The 18,269-nt window shown below is 44.7% G+C and overlaps 1 protein-coding gene across 2 annotated transcripts in view; it reads right to left on the reverse strand.

Moving 5' to 3' along the window:
- Positions 1 to 233: 233 nt before the first annotated feature.
- Positions 234 to 18,269, reverse strand: part of SETD5 (SET domain containing 5) — a 66,090-nt gene continuing 48,054 nt past the window's right edge. The window contains exons 17-24 of one of the 2 annotated variants that reach the window (XM_069865960.1): positions 16,745 to 16,874; positions 15,361 to 15,614; positions 13,377 to 13,433; positions 11,470 to 11,937; positions 9,437 to 9,723; positions 6,358 to 6,491; positions 2,657 to 2,730; positions 234 to 2,473 (exon numbers count right to left, since the gene is read on the reverse strand). In XM_069865960.1, coding sequence (XP_069722061.1) covers positions 1,880 to 2,473; positions 2,657 to 2,730; positions 6,358 to 6,491; positions 9,437 to 9,723; positions 11,470 to 11,937; positions 13,377 to 13,433; positions 15,361 to 15,614; positions 16,745 to 16,874 — 1,998 coding nt within the window. In that variant the 3' untranslated portion in view covers positions 234 to 1,879. Of the gene's footprint in view, positions 2,474 to 2,656; positions 2,731 to 6,357; positions 6,492 to 7,588; positions 7,690 to 9,436; positions 9,724 to 11,469; positions 11,938 to 13,376; positions 13,434 to 15,360; positions 15,615 to 16,744; positions 16,875 to 18,269 lie in introns of those variants that run through there. The other variant, XR_011338208.1, reaches the window with a different exon arrangement.

Here is an 18,269-nt window from a genome sequence, read left to right on the forward strand (position 1 = left end):
AAAGAATCTCCATTTCCTCTGGAGTTCTGGCTCCTGGACCAGCCTCTGGCTTCAACCAAAATGCTGGCAAAGGGGAGGCCTGCAGGGCTGCTGCTGCCAGGTGGCATCTACCCTGCAGGGAAAAAAAAAAAAGAAAAAAAAGAGACCACCCAACATGCACCTCCATCCCACCCCAAGACGTGGGCACCAGCGCTGAACACATTCAGGAAACAGAAAAATACCATGAAAAATACTGGTTTTCAAGTTAAGTATTTTTATTATCAAAATTATTACATCTCTTGTGAAAGTTCAAATGTTACAGCATGGTGTAAAAACTCCACTAGAGTAAGAAGCTACAGCCCCCACCTTTCCAAGAGCTTTCCAGGGTCCCTCCCTCCTGCCCCCCTGCTGCGCCCAAAGGTGCCGGAGCCTCTGGACAGGTCCCCCTGACCCCCTCCTGCCACCCGGCAGGGCAGAGCCCGCCTGCCCCGTGCTGTTCAGAGCACGAAAGGGGAGGCTGCACCCCCAGCGCTGAGCCGAGTGAAGTTTACACCTATTTTATACAGTATACAGACACCCAACTGCGGGGTGACAAGTTCCATCCCAACACGCTCACAGCCAGACAGTGTGAGAAAGTTACTCTTTGTTTCAATATTTTAAAAGTCTCCCCTAGGTTGAACAAACACCTGATTTCAATTGTGAATTAGAGAAACCTGTAACAGTCCTAAAAAAAAGGAAGAAGACTGTGCATCTGAAAAGACAGGGGAGACAGACTCACAGCATCGTTATCCAAGAGAAAGGAGAAGTTCCACTGCAGCACCAGGGATGACACCTGTCGTATATTAGCTAACCTACTATGGTTATAACTGAATATAAAATTAGATAAATAAAAACACGCCCGATATTACAGTAAACAAGTGAGAAAGAAGCTGGCAATCGTATGGAATTGAACAGACAGCGCACTGTGTGTCTGGGCTGGCTCTGCTGCCGCGCTCGGCAGGCGACGGCGGCTGGGAAAGACGTGCCACGCCGCACAGCGCTGCTCGGAGCGCCTCGCTCGGCACAGACCGGGGTCCCCACCCAACACCCAACCATCCCTCTGCTCCTCAGCCCCCCGGTCACTCCCGGCGTGTCTGTGCATCGGCAGCCAGAGCCCCTGACCCCCCAGCAAGGTGGCAGCGGCGGCACCGCCCCAGCAACGCTCCCGCTCACTGATTGCGCCCCGTCAGAGCAGCACGCGACAGTGCATCCCAGATCCTTTGCAGCGACAGGCACACGCACTCCAACCTCCCTCCATCCCCCGTGCTAGTTCACATTTTCAGAGACTCTGTTGTCCTGGAAAAAGCTCTGACCGCGGCAGTCGTGACCCAGGCCCAAAGGCAGCTGTGCGCGCTCGTCTGCTTGTGACTGGAATGATCATAAGGGATTAAAGCCCTCCCCAGAACGCACCGAGAACCTGACCTATAAAGAGAGCTTTGGGATTGGAGTTAAACTTCCCCCCATGTTTTCTTTTAACTGCTTTCATATCCAACAAGACGTCCGTGCTGCATGAGTGACTATGGCCATGGGCACGGACAAGAGACAGAGGCTGTGCCACAGTCATTGCACTTGAACCATTTGCCTTTTTTTCTTTTTTTTTTTTCTTTTTTTTTTTTTTGCAATGTACCCCCGCATCAGGGAACAGCTTTGCTACAGTCTCTGCCTCAGAGAAAACTGCTTTCTCCTACCAGGCCAGAGGCCAATACTGCTCACAAATCTCACCCGTGCATTTCAGACCTCAGCCTCTGACCCCTGGCACCCCAGCATCGGGTGCAAGCTCCCAACACTGGCCCAGGAGCCACTTCCAGAGGCGACTGGAAGGAGCTATGGGCAGTTTTGTCCTCCTGGAGTCCAGGCAGCCCTAAGAAAGTCCTGTTTGAGTCTTTACTCCAGAACCTTGAAGTTGCTGAATTCTGTACTGATGGACGCTGCTTCCCCCGCGGTGCGAATAGTGTTGTGCACTGGAAATCACTGCCCCCCGCGAGCCCTGGTAGAGAACAGACTGCCCAGAATTCGGGAGGCTGATAGTCCGCAAGTCTGACTGTAGTGACCTCGCACTCTGGGGAGCGGAGGTGGAGCCCGACGCGCCAGTGCAGGGCTGGGAGCCCGACTCGGAGGAATGAGAGTCCACAGTTGTCTGTTGGGCTGGGCTAGCAGCAGCAGGGCAGCTCTTCTTCAGGAGGCTGCTGCTGCCTGGGTGCTGCTGGCTGCTGTAATACCCCGAATTCCCTGCAAACAGGGCAGAGGAGTCTGTGGAAACTGAGTGGGCAGGGCTGGAGTATGAGGTGGAGGAGAGGGATGTTTCTGAGGAACCATGAGAGAGGCTGTGTGCTGTCCTCTGTGCTGCTGCTCGATAGCTGTATCCAGGAGACGGGGTAAGGTGTCCTCTGTAGGGGGAGGAACTCTGCTGGAGAAGGGTCTGCGATTCTGCCTGGGGACTGTCAGACTGAAGGAGCTGAACAAGTCAGTGGGGGGGGAAAAAAAAAAAAAGACACGTCAGACTGACTTCACCATTTTCTACCTCCTCCTCGTGCTATAGGTGCTTAGTGCAGCAGGACTGGCAGCCAAACTCAATCTCCCTCTACTGCTGTTTAAAAGCTTTATTTCAGAATGGGAGAAAATATATGAAATAATTTACCTGGTAGCTGTATCGAGAAGGACTGTAAACTGTAGGTCCTTTGTGGGCTTCTGGAGTGTCTCCTTCTGCTGTGTCTGCAATGTAGAGGCAAGATGTTAAACATCACCCTCTGGACTGAGACTACAGCAGTTCCCTCTCAAATGACCCCAGCTGTCTTGTTCCGCGTTCAGCTACAAGTGAGACAAGAGCAACTTCTCCAGCCCTCAGCCTTTTGGAAGCAGAAGAACCCTAGCAAAAGGCAACTGGAAAACCTTAACGTGCATAAATCAGCCGTACACATTAGGAACTGCTGCTTCCCCTAGCCCAGCTCTCTCTGGTTTAGTACAAAGCTCACCTGCCTCGGACCAGCCTATCTGAGCAGCTGTACTTGTTGACAACGCAGATGCAGCCTGGGCTTTTTTAGCTTCCCAGAAGGACACGAGAGGAAGAAGATAGAAAGGACTCAGTAAGTCTCCACTCAGGCTTGGTCACAGGAAGCCACACTGGTACAGCTGGGGAGATGTTTGTCAGCAGGACCCTGCTGCAGGCATTCCTCGAAGCAGATCCAGACACTGCCAGAGACTGAGGTCCCCGGCTGCTGTTGTGGGGATTATGCTTTCCAAGGCAACTGAGGTGCTCCAAATGGAGCTACCCTTAGACCTCAGAAACGCCTGTTTCTGAAGCAGGCCAAGATGATGAAAATGCTTTGAGGTTTAAAGGGTAAGAGCAGCACAGTACACACTGACCTACCTCAGTTATGCCAGAGATCAAGAGGAATAAGCTGCTTCTTGACAGAGAAAGCCTGTCTCGCACCCATATGTCAAATGGTGGGTGAGCTGCTTCTAGCAAATAACTGAACCTGAACTGGGCCAGGCAAGAAGTACTCACTGCAAGGGACCCAGCCACTTTGCCACCTGTGTTTTTTGGCTGCTACTACAGTAACCATGGGGTTGAGCGGGTGATCACGCTTCCCTTGGGAGGGAAAGAAACTGGTGGGACTAGAAGGTTTCACATCAGAGTTCTGTTTCAGTCTAATGAGACAGAGCTGTTTATCTGCAGTGTCACAGGGATTCTCAACAGCCGTGTTTGAAATGCCTTGCTGCCATAGTGTTGGTATTAGTATCAAATTTATATGACATATGTCTCAGTCATGAAACAGGACACGCTGCCTTAGTCTCCTCTGTACTTCTTCCAGAAAGGCCTGGCTTTGCACCAGATGCACTGACACAAGCAGCAGTGCCAGCAGTGCCCATGGCCTTGCTGCCATTGTCCTCCCAGTGCTAACATCACAGTTGCTGGCTTAGCTAGGCAGGAATCTGGATGGAGTTGTCTTGTCTGCTGTTGAGACTCAGAAGCTGCCTTCCTCTGGGCACAAGATTTGCACAGAGACCAGGACGTGAAGCCTCCAGCATGGAAGGTGCTCTTCGCTGTAGGTGACATTCCAGGTACCGTACTGCAGAAAAGCAAAATTTGGAAGTTTGGGGCATGTTTTGTTAAGCAGCTGGGCACAGAAGAGACTAACTACTCAGTGCAGGAGATTGTTGTGATTAACTGAAGTCAAGTATGAGAATCAGAGGCCAGGCACACCAGCAGGGCTGCACAATTTACCAGCAGTGTCTGTTCACAGAAGAAAACTTGACAAGTCAAAAGACTATCAAAAGACCCTAAGTTACAAAGGGTGAATAAACTATAGCCTTCCTGAATTTGTTTATGTAAACTTAAGACTGACAAAGCTGACGTTTCCCTCTCCCATTTCTTAATGAAGGACAAAACACAGAACTGCTTTTCGTGGCAGTACTGGCCCGTATCAACCTAAAGCACATATAAAGTCACAGCTTTAAGCTGTAATTCTCAGAAGTGTGGCATGCACAAAAATTCCATTTCATTCTCACATGCCCTAGCAGCAAACCATCCAAGTTTAGGGTTTTTAGTTCCCCTCATTATTGTCCATCACAGCACCAAGTAAACTTGTGTCTTCACAACTCCTGCAGGTGGCACCAGGAATGGCAGGAACTCAGCTGCTCACTTTGTTTCACTAAGAAACAGACCAGCAGCTGGGGAAGAGAAGGTGGCTCACAGAATCCAATAAAGCTGCTGAAGAAACTGCCAGAGTACACAAAAGAACTAAACAATTTTTTTCTGTGCTAGGACTAGAGATACTTTCATCAGCTACAGCAGTAAGTTTTCACAGCCTGGAGTGGGATAGGTTTTACATAACAAGGAGGAAGAGTGGATCGATGCAGCTGAGAGTCCAACTCCAGCCCAGTTAGGGTGAGACTGGAGAGCCAGAGCTGTACAGATCAATGTGGGCAAAAGGCCTGTTTTGAGTCTGGATTTTCCCTCCCCTTCTGGAAAATAACAACTGAGAAAGCCACTTCCACTGGTATGAGACAGACTGGGAACAGGCTCCCAGTACAGTCCCATGAAACCAGTGAAATTTTTGATAGGGTAGAGAATTTCCTCTCAATACTACAGGAAGAAAAGGCACTGAAGAGAGGTGTGCGTTGGTGTACAATGACAGCAAAATCCCAGATGGGAAGCCAGTTTTCTGAAAGTGCTCCCAAATACACCTTACGGCAGCTGGAGAAAAAGTCCGATTTGGAATGAAGTAAATACCTACTCACCCTAAGATGCTCAGAAATTAGATACCCCCAAGGCAAAAGTTGCTGTTGCTGCTGAATTACCCAAAGAGTGCTCTGTGCTCACCTGGGTTCAAGGCTCTAGTCCTCCCCTGTCTAAAATACCACATTATTAGGTTCTGGCCTCCAGAGAGATTCAGATCCCTAGTGAAGACCATTGGGGAGCTGAAACCATATCAGCCAGGAGTCTCCAAACCCAGTTCTCAGCTATTGGGAAACAGGGGCTGATGGCAACACACAGATTAAGTTATTTAAATATGATGATCCATCGCTATAAATCCCAAGGGCAAACAGGGCTCTGGGGGCACTATCTGTTAGTTAAAAAAAAGCACATTCAACAGACTGCAAAATAAATAAAACAATCCAGTTTCATAGTTGAGAAATTCGGGAACGATGCAGTGATCTGTCCCTCTCTCACAAAGTCACATCTCATGTTTAGACCACAATGGATAAAAGAGAGGTATAATTTCAGCACAAGTTACAAACACTGATCCTGCGTGCTACTTGGTGAGGACAACACTTTATTCAAAGAAGAAAGGAATAACAACACAGAACTGAATTCATCTCAGGAAGGAGGTGCATTTCACAAAGCTGACAAATATCATAACTCAGGGAATCAAGTTACTTCAAAAGAGCTGAAGTAAGGCTTAGAAGCTAAATTAGTTCTTAGCACTGCCTAAAGCCTACACCTGCATTTTACTGTGATAAGACATTTATCTGGATGTTCAGCCAAATAGAATTATTAAATGATGGTATTTTCATCCCCAGTACTTAGGGGCAATTGAGGCAATGCTGCTTAACCTATCCATGCAAGGACAAGGAAGCTGTCCCTGGCAGAGCCAAGATGCAAGTAGTCTTGAATTCAAACTCTGAAGAAACCTGGAGGTCTTCCAGGTCTAAGAGAAGAGGGATATAGGCTCAGGCAATATCCGAATAACAATGAAATATGGCTTGCAGAAGGCTTTTATAAGGCATTGACAACATTAAAGAAGAAGGTACAACTAACTTCAGAGACAAGTTTGCAAAGTTTTCCAAGCCCATCATTTCCCACCAACCAAGTGTTCAAAAGTTTCATCTTCCTACCTGCATCTCTCTCAACAGCACTGTCACGGGAAGGTGAAGATTCATTTCTCTGCGATACCTTTGCACCACTCCGCAGCACCTTCTCAAGCATGCCTCGGCCCTCTCGAAGCCTCTCCACTGACGTCGGGACCATCCTGCAACAAAAACCCAGTAACAGCTGAGGACTGCTATTACACAGCCGAGAGCGATGTGACCAACGCACAAGGGGCCTGCGGGGTCGTCGGTATAATCACAAGACAGGTTTAAGACTCTGCTTAAATTCACTGGTGTGACGTTAGCATGTCACAGAAAGGAGGGATCAGCTCTGTGGACAGATGAGGAATAAACTTCTGCACTGCTTTTGCAATGTAAAATGGGATCTGAGACTTCCATTCACTGGCTACCATGATAGCAACGTGCTGAAAACATTCAGTTCAGTATAACACCTGATTACAGGACACCTTCTCCCAGAAAATGTTTTCAAGATTCAACAGCATTTTGAAAATCCTGGTACTGCTTCAAACTTCAATGCAGTTTCTTTGCATAGATTACTTTTATTCAAATTATAGAGAAGCAAACCCAATACCTTTATGACAATACAGTGTCAAGATAGTACAGTTAGATCATGCAACGTTCCTGGAGCAGAGCTAGCTCGGCCATTTGCCCATTAATGCTACTTTGTCCTGTTTATTTGGTACTGTGAAAAATCTCTGCGCAAGATTGGTGCTAGATCTTGTTTCATTACATACTACACGTGTCTAGTCTGAGGGTGAAAAACAGAGATGAAGTGGCTTTCCTAAAACCAATCTGTAGAAGAAAAACAGAGCCACAGACAAACCCCAGACCCCTGGGTCAATGTTCAATCCACCATGCACAGGACCATCCAAATTGCTTTGGAAATATGTGGTTTACCCTATAAGACAGTAGCACCTTGATCAGGGATTCACAATGCCTTTACCCTAGACACTGACAAACACGCGCCTCAAAAATGCCCAAATTTAAATATTTAGTATAATATTAAATGCACTGCATACCATGAAAGTATGCAGCTTAACACCACGTTAACAGAATTCTGTTTTTTTTTTCTTTTTTAAAGATATTTAAAACTGTGCTTTATATCAGCTTGCTTTTTTTTTTTTTAAATAAATAAATAGCCCAGACATTGAAGTTCACCCCTCAATGAAGCAGAAGGGAGAAGGGGCCAGAGTTCACACCTCATAGAGGTGAATGGGGTGAGGGGGTGAATTCACACCTTCGTTGCTGCTATTGTTTTGCTGGAGACAGTTTTCTGCAAGGCTGGGTTTACTGGGCAGCAGCACATCTGTTTACATTGTGATGGCTGTATCTTGGCAACTGAAAGAGACAGAAACTTAATTTTTTTTAAATGAAAGCTATTGGCAAATATTGTAGAATTCAGCAAAAATCTGGACAACTCTAAAAATTAAGGCACGTATTTTAGTTCCCACCATTTTCTTCTGTCCCTACTATTATATTATTGTGAATGGCTGGAAAAGTATCTGAAATGTAAGCACTCAGAGTTAAAGATGAAATTGGGTTACAACTTCAACTCAGTAACATGCAGTTTCTAATATATTTTGTAAAAGCAGAAGGTGACTGTACGCTTGTTGGCCTTGCCCATTACAACACAGAAGAATAAGAATTTAAAAGGCAGCAGATCTGCTTAATCCCATTTCAAAACGTATCAGCATGGTTTCAACTTTACATCCAGTGTCCCATAACAATACAACCTTCATTCCCACATAATACTTACTCATGAAACCATGTGAGGAACTGAAGCCAGAGCACCTGCTGAGGAGCAGCAGATGAAGCTCACAGAATGTGAGCACTAGAGCAAGGTTGCTGCGTTGACACCTCGTCCCAAACTATTCTCTTTTTATTCAGCTAAGTTTTTCTTTTACCCTTTGCAGGCAGAAGGAAGTGGCACAGGAGGAGAAGTGTATGGTACATCAATACTTGGACAGAGTAATATTTGATTACAAAATAATAATTATAAACTAATTATCAGCTGATGGCCTCAGCTGTGGCCAGTCCCAACATCTGTCAGAGGGTCACCTGTTAGAGTAATATCAGGGAGGTACAAGACGAATTATTTCTATAATTCTCCACTTGAGGAGTAATGGAAGATTGGAAAATGGAAGAAAACAGATCTTATTCACCCATCAAATTCACCCGAAGCAGTGTTTCTTAAGCACTTTGAACACAGGCTTCATACTTCTCATTGCCTTCAGCATGGCTGAGCATCATCTCTTCCCTTGCCATCCCCCTGCCATTACATGAGCAGCAGGAGGCTGCGCAGGTGGAGAACCAGCATTAAGAAAGGCCTTTTTGCCCGTGGTGTGCATAGAGCTTGAATACAAAGCAGCAGAGCCAGAGTACTAGACTGCCCCAATAAGCAGAACACCCTGACTATGGCTGCATTGACACTATGATGCAACACTCCACATTTCTGTGCCGCAGTACTTAATTTTTTGGACAAGACATCGCTATCTGGTTCAGAAGTTTTTAAAGACCAGCCTTTCCCCTTATCAAACCGTCTCATGGTAACACAATAAAGGTGTTCTTTCCACGCCTTTGGGAAGCACCGACTGCAGTTTGGTAATTGCTCTTCAAGCTATACATGCAAGGCATTGGGGAAGCTGGAGTTGTTTCACTGTCCCTGTGTCTCACGTGCAAAGTTGCAGAGGGCTCTGTTAGCTTTCCTTCTGAAAAGGAGTTGACTTAGTATCACACATATCCAGACAGAGTGGAGGTTCACCAAGAAAAGACGTGGATTTAATTCTCATCACAAGAATAAGACCTTGAAACCCGAGACCTTAAAAGAAACTGGTGGAAAAGAGAGACAACTGTTTAACTTCATATCTATCGAGACAGATTTTTGATATCTCAAGCAAGAACTAAAGGGCAAACTGAGAAAACTGCTGGTATCCTTCACAGTTGCTTAGCAATTACGAAAGAGAACAATACCAAGAGACCCCAAATAATCCATTCAACTGCAGTTATTGTTATGGAAATGCCCCCTGCAGAGTTTGGCCTTTCTCTGTGGAGCAATCTCAGGCTTGCTTGGAAGGATAACACTCACCACCTACTGCTGATGTTCTCCTGGGATTTGCTGAGTGATGTTGAGGAACTAGCCCCCCTCGAGTCTGGTGGGCTGATGTCCTCTACGTGAGGCAGGGAGGGATGAGAAGGGGAGAAGCCACTTTGTGGGGAGGACTGGGTTCGTACTATGGAGCCCGGCAGGCTGTTGCCATCTGTGTCAGTCACAGAACTGCTGCTGCCCTGTCGGGTAGGAGTCCCTGTACATCGCACTGAATCGCCTCCCTCCTTGGCTTCTTGTTTCCGCTTGCGATATTCTAGTAGAGATACCTAGGAGAGAAAAATACAGCCATGAGTCAGGGAACGCAATGGACTAAGATAGGGGGAGGAAGATGCCCACACATCATTTTTTCAATCTATTTCTCCAGGTCTGCAAATAAAATTTTAAAAGGTAGATTTGGATTATAAAATCTACCTGAATCTGCAGGTGCTCTGGAAAAAGAGCTAAGTGGTACAAATTTCTATCATTCATTGACTGCCTTGCTCACCTACTTTTTCCTCTGGATGGCTAATCCATCAGCAGAAATATCCAGCTAGTTTGCTTCTCTGACAATCTGGAATTCCACATTACTTCAGTGCGTGGTTGCACAGTCAAGCATCAAGCCTCTATATCCTACTCTCAACACACTTCAATTCCTCTCTCTGGTTTATGACATTATATAAAATGTATATCAGTATCTGTACATCTCAAAACCAGAGAATAAGAGCCTCCTTCATAGAACTGGTACCTTCAGTCATGTTCACCTGTATTAGTTCAGCCACATTAATGCTAAAAACCTGGTAAAGCCTTGCACAGAATTTTAACCTGCTTAGAGCGCATTCCTGCTAGGGTGGTTCAGCAACCAGTATTGCAACCTGCCAGCACCATCACCTAAATAAATTACTTTTGGCATAGGTATAATGTATTTTGTGCAAAGCAGTCTCAGGTTTGTCAAAGGCACAGACCAAAGGGTCCCAGATAATGCAGTCTTGTAACGCAGGGAGTGCAGAACCAAAAATACACAAGTATTTCCAGCTAAGCACTTACCTTCCCCTGTGCCTTCCCTTAAGGGTTATTATGAGGCACAGTCTCCACAAAGTACTCCCAGAAGGCAGCTCTGCTGAGGAATTCATCAGCTATGATTCAATGCCTGTATAGAAGGCTTTGAAAAGGATGCTTCCAGAAGTAACTCAGCATACGAAGGTTTTAAGGTAAGTGTAACTTTAAAAGGAAACCAAAGGAAAAAAAAATGGACATGGAATGGACATAAGACATTCCATCCAGCTGGTCATTATACAAGCGCTCTGAGTTACCACACTTGCAGTGAAAAATAACCAACTCAAGTACAGAAAGAGGCACCAATATGCATCTACGCAAGCATATGTTTATTTGTCCCAGGAGTACCCAGTTTTATCATAGCAATGCCTGATTTGTCGTTTTCACTCAGTTTTAGTCCCATGAGGGTCACTGGCTGCTATTAGAAACCAATATGCATTTGCTTTCTTTAAATGATATTCCTGTGCGTTAAGTTTCAAAAAGCTAAAATTGAATTAACAGTCTTCATCTACTTTTCTTGCAATGTTATTAATGGCAATAGTTTAATACCTTCTAATGAACAGCCTGCGTTTTATTTTGAAACAGATCCTATTACCTAGCAAGGACGCTTTCCATCCTTTATAAATAACACCTTCACCAACTAGAATAGTTGAACTGTCTTATTGCTCTGGGTCTTGTCTCAACTGTTTATGAAAGCTGTGAGCATCATGCTCCGCTTTCTGTGCTCCCAGAAGACGTATTTTCATCGTGGTCTTTTTCTTCTGCCTCTCACATCAAAATCTTGCCTAAAGGGCAGCTCACTCTTTTAACAGTCTCTAGACTGTTTTCATCCAGGCACCAGATGCCTGAATTACTTGCCCAGCCTATATTTTAGAAGTATTCTGCTCTCTTCGTTCTCCTTGTAAGTCTCTTGCATGGTGCTGACTGTTCCTGCTCAGGTTCCAGCAATCTTAAAGAGTTTCTTTCAAAAGAATACTTACCTTCTTCCTTTGTGGCGGATTCTGGGGAGCAGACCTGACACCTTCACAAGGTTTCTCACCGCAGGGAGACATGGAACCGTGCACTGTTTCTTTAAGCAGCCCTGACTCGTGTCTGCTGAAATATCCTTCTGCAGGAGAGCTGCAGCATCCTGCTTCTGAATTCACTGGCTTCCTCTCTCCCAGAGGAGCAGATCCTCGCAACAACCCATCTACACGTGGCATAGCGTTCAACGGGGAGAAGGCATACATTAAATTAAACTCTGTCCGAAAAGCCTGATCAGAGCTTCGTAGCAGCATCTGTGCTTCCCCACTCTTCCCTGGGAAGTTCATCTCTGAAGTAGAGTTTATGGAGGGTTGCGGAGTCAGATCAGAGGATCCGAAGCTTAGCAGCGATGGTCGTTCTGGGCAGGTGTTTGCACTGGTATCTGGATAACCACCCTTCAAGTCCAGTTCGGATCGGAGGCAGAGCTGGAAAATCCAAGAGGAATATAGAAGGGGAGTGGGAAGTCAGGAAAAGCGTCAAGCAAGGATGGCAAGAGAAACTTAGTCAGAAAGTACTTCGTGCAATGCTATCTTACTGCTTTCCAGTTCCTTCCTGATCAGCCCTTTGATCCTTTCATGCATTGTTCTGCTCATTCTACGGGGGAATGACTGAGACTAAATAATAATAAGTTTAGCTGTCCAGGACAAGATGCCCTCTCCCCTTTAGCAGTCTTACTGCAGCAAGACAATAAGGGTCAGCACTATCCCTGGGCAGTCAATGAAGAAAAAGCAGCATTTTCAAACTGCCTCAGTATGTCCCAAAGTCGATGTTGACACATAGTAGTAGCTAGGTTTATTATGGACAGTGAAAAGATCTGCTGTCCATTTGCTGTTTTATTAGCCAAGTTCATGACTGTCCCAAGTCAGTCACTACTAACTTCCTAACAATAAAATGCCCAGGACCTCCAAGCCATTAGTCTTCACTTATTGTGAGATTCAGAAATCTCTAACAATAGTACATTCATTTACTTTATGCTGCATTTCTACATTTTATATTCTCTAACAAAACCATAATGGTATCATCTTTGCGCTGTCACAGTTTCTGGATCACTAGGCACTGACACAAGGGTATATCCATTTATCTACTTTAAGTGCCAAAAAACCTCCAGTGCAATGGCAGAATCATGTCCATCATGGTAACATGTCACGATCTCAGACAATGAGCATAACTGACACGATTTCACCCTCTTTGCAGGACTATAGTGCTTAGGGAAAAACACAGCAACACCAAGCATCAGCTCTATTATACTGCTGCTGCTGAGAATGTTTTGTCTGCTGAATTACAGCTCCAAGTAATCTGCCACATTGGCGATAAGTGCTTATTTTCCACTATGAAACAGCCTCTGAGCAAGATACTGAGGTAAACAAAATACTACTTTCTGGCATCTCCTCAGCATTTTAAGCCTGCAAGGGAACAGGTGATAAATCGAGGCTGAAGCGAGCAAGTCAGGTGCACCACCGTGTCCTCTAAGTCAAAGTCTCTAGTGAATGCTTTCCCCTTTATTCTCCAGTAGCTATTTTGCTGCTACTGAGTAAATATCACACATGACTTTTCTGCTGGGCCAGGGCTGAAGTTGATTAAGGTTTTTCCAGGGTCCCCAAACCTCTTGCCTTCACCTCAGTTGCTGAGACATAACAGGTCTTCACACTGCCTGCTTCTCACTAGAGTCAACAAGTGAATAACAAATTCCAGCCTTCGAGTTGTTTGCTGTCTTGCAATAACCCTGAAAATTCCTCAGCCTTACCATGACTGATGCTCAACCCTTATTCCCACCCTCCCCCACACTTCTCATCCCTCCCCTCTCACACGCAACAAGCACACACACTCACAACCCCAAATGCAGTTGAGGAAGAGTGATAACTACCTCAGGTGACATGGACTCAGGCCTATGCGCGGGGGAACTCTCGGGGGAGGATACGTTCTAGGAGGGAAAAGCATCTTGTTATTCATCTGCTTAAAAAGTCAAGAAGCAAAATAAAAAATCCCCCAAACAACTAAAAAGCAAGCACAGAGGTAAGCAATGGCTGTTCTAAACGAACAATACCCCAGGAACTGGCCCCAGCCTGGATGGTAATTGTTGGTTAAGTGGTTTTTTAAGCTTCCTTGCAAACACAAAGATAGGACTGAGTTACTGTGTTTCACACTATAGCTCAGTACCCAAAACAGAGCACATAAATGTTAAAATAAGAAGCATCTTATTCTTTATATTTCTGATGCTGTCAGATGGAGTTTGCACCATTCGCTCCTCTGCATATGGGAGGGGCTAAGCTGGTGGTCTTTCAGAAGCGTATGATACAAGCTCTTCAGAGAGCAGCTGGGAAATTAATCAAGAACAAAGTTTCTTAAAAGCCACAGCTTTCCAAAATGTATTCCCCAGCAAGCCAAGACGTCAAACGGAACCTTCCTCTTGCTTAAGGAAACTTGTGAACCGATAGAAGAATCTCTCTGTGGTTCTCTTCCTACAGTGTCATAGGACAAAGTATAAAGGTTTATACATGGGGAGATGTATTCAACTCAAGTTTGAATTGATGATAACTAATTTAAACAGACATGACATTAAAATATTACAAATGAGCTGCATTGAGGGGAAATACAAAAGTTTGAACAAAGCAGCCTATGTTCTACTGAGCTGTTAAATTCTCTTCAAGACGAAAAAAGGCAAATGTGCCCAGTGAAATCCAGGCTTCCACGTGGCAACAGAAATAACTAATACTAAGGTGGGACAGGAAATCAGTGACTAGACTGATGTGATGTCCATGGCAACACTGCCCTGATTTGCTATCTCAATCAGAGCAAAGCTAAGGATTGTAAGTTCTGTGCCAGAAACAGTCTTTCATCTCTTTCCTCAATGTTCCACAATCTTCCCTGCTAACCTTTACAGATTCCCCTCTCAGACAGCTTACAAAAAAGGGCTCTCAAAGAAGATGATCAAAACCACGCTGAACTAAAAATACCACAAAGAGTTGTTTGCCATGTTGCAAAACAGATGAGGGATTCCTGCAAAACAGTCCCTAGTACAGAGCAGTCTGTCACAGCACAAAATGGTTTTTGAATGGTTGTAACTATCAGAGTGTGAGCAGCAGGCCTTAAGTGTTCAATTTTTAAATGAAAATATGCAATACTAGAAAATCAAACTAAAGCTGCAAGCAGCACGATCCCTAATCACAGGCACAGAGCAGCAACAAAGTGGAAAGTCCTAGCTGGATGGATGCTGACAACACTCAGTTTAGAGTAAAGACAACCACCTACATGGCCTGTTCAATACTTCTGCAAATTTTTGTAAAGAAACTATAACAAAATCAAAGATGTAAGGTATTAACCTTCTGTCCAGTCAAGGGGAAAGAAAACTAAAAGGACATAGTGGAAGCTGATGTAAAGTATTTCTACCATACTTAGGGTTACTGAAACCTTTTTAGGGAAAGAGGAGCTGAAGCTGTCAGTCTTTTTGAAGAGCAGCACTATTACATGCTCTGGAAGAGGAAGGGACAAGAAGCCACATTGGCAGAGCAATGTGAAGTGGGGAAGATGACTGAAGAACACTGAAAAGCCTGTAAAATTTGGGACCTACTGTGGAGAAAAGGAAAAGAGAATTAGACTAATGATACTGTTAGCTATGAAGGGAGCTGAAGCTGGGCTGCAGCAAAGTTTGACACTTAACAGAGCAGGAGAATTGGCCAGAAATGGAGAAGATAGATGAGAAAGGCAGCTGTGCTCTCGAGTCTGACACTATGATGCCTCTCTTGAATATAGCCAGGTACTCAAAAAAGAAAGATGACCTTAGTGCTACCTCAGCTGTAAATATTCCAGTTTCTCTCTTTCTATCATTCCTAGTCCCCATTCAGATTTACCTCAAATTGTAGTGGAGTATTGCAGCGACTAGCAGCCAGAGAAGGAATTGGTGAGAACATCATGCCATAACCATTGCGACTCTCCTCCTCTCCTGGCAACGATGAGCAGGGTGTAGTCAGCTGTGGGCTCACTGAGCCAGGAACTGAAGGGATGGGAGGAGGAGGGGTGACTGGAGACAGTGGCCTCAGCAACTTCTTAACATTTTGCTCCATCAAGTAGCGAGACTTCCATTTCTTCAGGGGACTCAGCAAGTCTGAAAAACAAACTGAGCTGAAGACAGGACTGAACCATTAACCTTAACTAAGTGTAAATCACACGCTGAGTCCTTCCCCCTATTCCTAGCCCAAATGCGAAGTACTTCTATACCAGTCTTGAGACATGTCTAGATACTGATAACAGAACAATACATAATCAGGTACACACAGCGAACAAAGAAAGGGAATATTTCAGCTACAAGTAAGCACAAGAGGAAACTAGGGGAAAGGACGCCAGAAAGGGGTAAAAAGAGAGGAGAGTAGAAGAGAAGGGTCAGAGGACATGTCACTGTCACTGCTATGAACAAACCACAGGTAGTTCAATTATGACCTGAACCTAATAGTTCCTTATAGACTACATCAATACCGGCCTACCCCTGTGCAGAGCAGTATGTTTTTTTATGCTCAGTTAAAAAAAACAAAACAAAACCCACAAACATTCAGTGAATTCTGCGGTTCAGTTGTGGCTTCTTCAGGTCTTGCTCGAGGACATGCATTTATTGGTTCTGGCACACTGTTAATTTCTTATTCACCTAACTTTTCAATAATAAATTCTGTATTATTTGTGTGTTGTCTAGTTTCCTGTCTGTTGTCCTTGGAAAACTGACGCCCTACAGGGCAGATCTTCACCCTCTTTCTCTGTAGAAAGATTCAGACACAATATTTAACCATTCTGCTGCTTTACTCACAGATTTTAGCTTCTCCATCTTTGAGACTTACTTAATCATTCGCTTATTACATACGTGCCTGTGAGACTTTGCTATATCTTCCTACAGTCAGCAGATATTTAGTTGTCCATCTAACAGCATCCTGCTGAAAAGAGATGATATTGTACTTTTTTTTCCCCCCTTCTGTTGGACAAACGATCACACGGCACTGAGGTTGATGATGCAAGATAAAGTGATTATCTTTGCACAGGAAAATACTGAGAAACTTCACACATGCTCAAGCCAGAATGGGTCTGCAGGAATTTGAATGAATGGCAAAGTAACATTCTCACCTGCCATAAAGCTGTGCCATCAAGCAGCAGCACACATTAAGATGTGATCCTGTGCAGCTGCCTTCGCTATTCAGCAGCTTCCACAGTTTCACTCAAGCCCACGCTGCCCTGACGGTGCTGAACACTTACCTGTATCATCTTTGCAGATGCTGGAAGAACTGCTGTTCTCGTTACTTTGGTATAGACATTGGGTTCTGTTCTCTTGTGCAGCTGGTGAGGTCTGAGTCATCCCCTCTTCCAGGGCTTGTTTGATCCAGCGCTGAAACAGAACAAGACTACATAAATGTGCAGCCCCTCTGGTAGTTTCTATGTAATCTTGCAGGATGTACTCCAACTCCTACACTTCTGTGCAGCAGGCCAGACTGCTCAGAACACTGATATTACCTCCTTCGCATGTGTTCAGAAAGGAACCTTTTAGAACACAGCTGTTAGAGCTGAGTCTAACACCTACTGTGATGGGGCTGACTGTGCTCTTGATGAGATGTATTGAGGATCCGCAGTCTTCAGCAATAACACAAAGATAGCTAAAAATTATAAATAGATAAAGTTCAAAACTTTGGCACCTAAGATCTATTAAAAGCAATCTTAATTAAAAGAAAAGGGAAATAAATATCTACCTTAATAAATAACCTTAACCCCCCAATTTTGGGGAGAGAAAAAAAAAAAAGCTGTTCCCTGTGCAGGAGCACAAACACAGCCCCCCTGATCCATTATGGCATTTCAGAGCTTAACATAGATTCTGCTCTAACAATTCCAGCAAAGACATGTCTGGGTTTAATCACACAGCAATTCTTCCAAGACTGTGCTTGCTGCCAAAGACAAAGAGCAAAAATAAAATCTGATAAAAAACAAGTAGCAGTTCTCAGGGGCTGAAACAAGAAGAGAATAATAAAGGCAAATCTTCTCTTCAGCTACTAAGAGATAAAAGTCACAGTGGTCTTATGAGCATGAACAATACAGAATGTTTCACATCTCATGCAAGTGAATATGAATTGGAAGCCTTAGCAAATCAGCTACTGCACCGAGTGTGCTAGCCCTGTATATTGCTGCAAACTGACTCCTGATAGCATGCAGGAAACATTTGCTTACTTTGCTATAAGAAGTAACTGCCACAATATAAGGGAAAATTCCCAGATGATTCAGTAAATGGACAAACCGCTGAAAAAAAACCTCCTACAAGTAATTTGCATTTGTGTAGTTTACTCTCAGGACTCTCTAGCCTTTTCTTCTCCCAGACAGGTTTAAAATCAAAAGTTCAACTTTCAGCAATCCACAGTTCATCTGCATGCCAGCAATATGCATCCTGTTAGAGATGCATGTACATGCCCTATGATTTCTCAAAGCTACCATGAAAGTGCACAAGAAACTCAGTGGCCACAGTCCTCAAAGTAAAAGCTTCAGTGCGAGGATGAAGAGCAGGTGATAGGATCTATTTTGATGGCCTTCTCTACTGTACAGCCAACATTTCTTCTCTGTTCAAATATATCTCAATGGATTCCACTGTGGCCACCAGGAGAAGCGAGAAGTGCCAGCCAGTCTGGAGCACTGCTACCTCAAATACAGCATCTCATTCAACAGCCAAGTCACTGTACAACGCGTGATTAATGAGAGCAGCATATACAGTTCAGTTTCCTTGCGAGGCTCAGACATTGGC

Source organism: Phaenicophaeus curvirostris, chromosome 11 (assembly GCF_032191515.1).
Source record: "Phaenicophaeus curvirostris isolate KB17595 chromosome 11, BPBGC_Pcur_1.0, whole genome shotgun sequence".
In the NCBI taxonomy this organism is placed as follows: domain Eukaryota; kingdom Metazoa; phylum Chordata; class Aves; order Cuculiformes; family Cuculidae; genus Phaenicophaeus; species Phaenicophaeus curvirostris.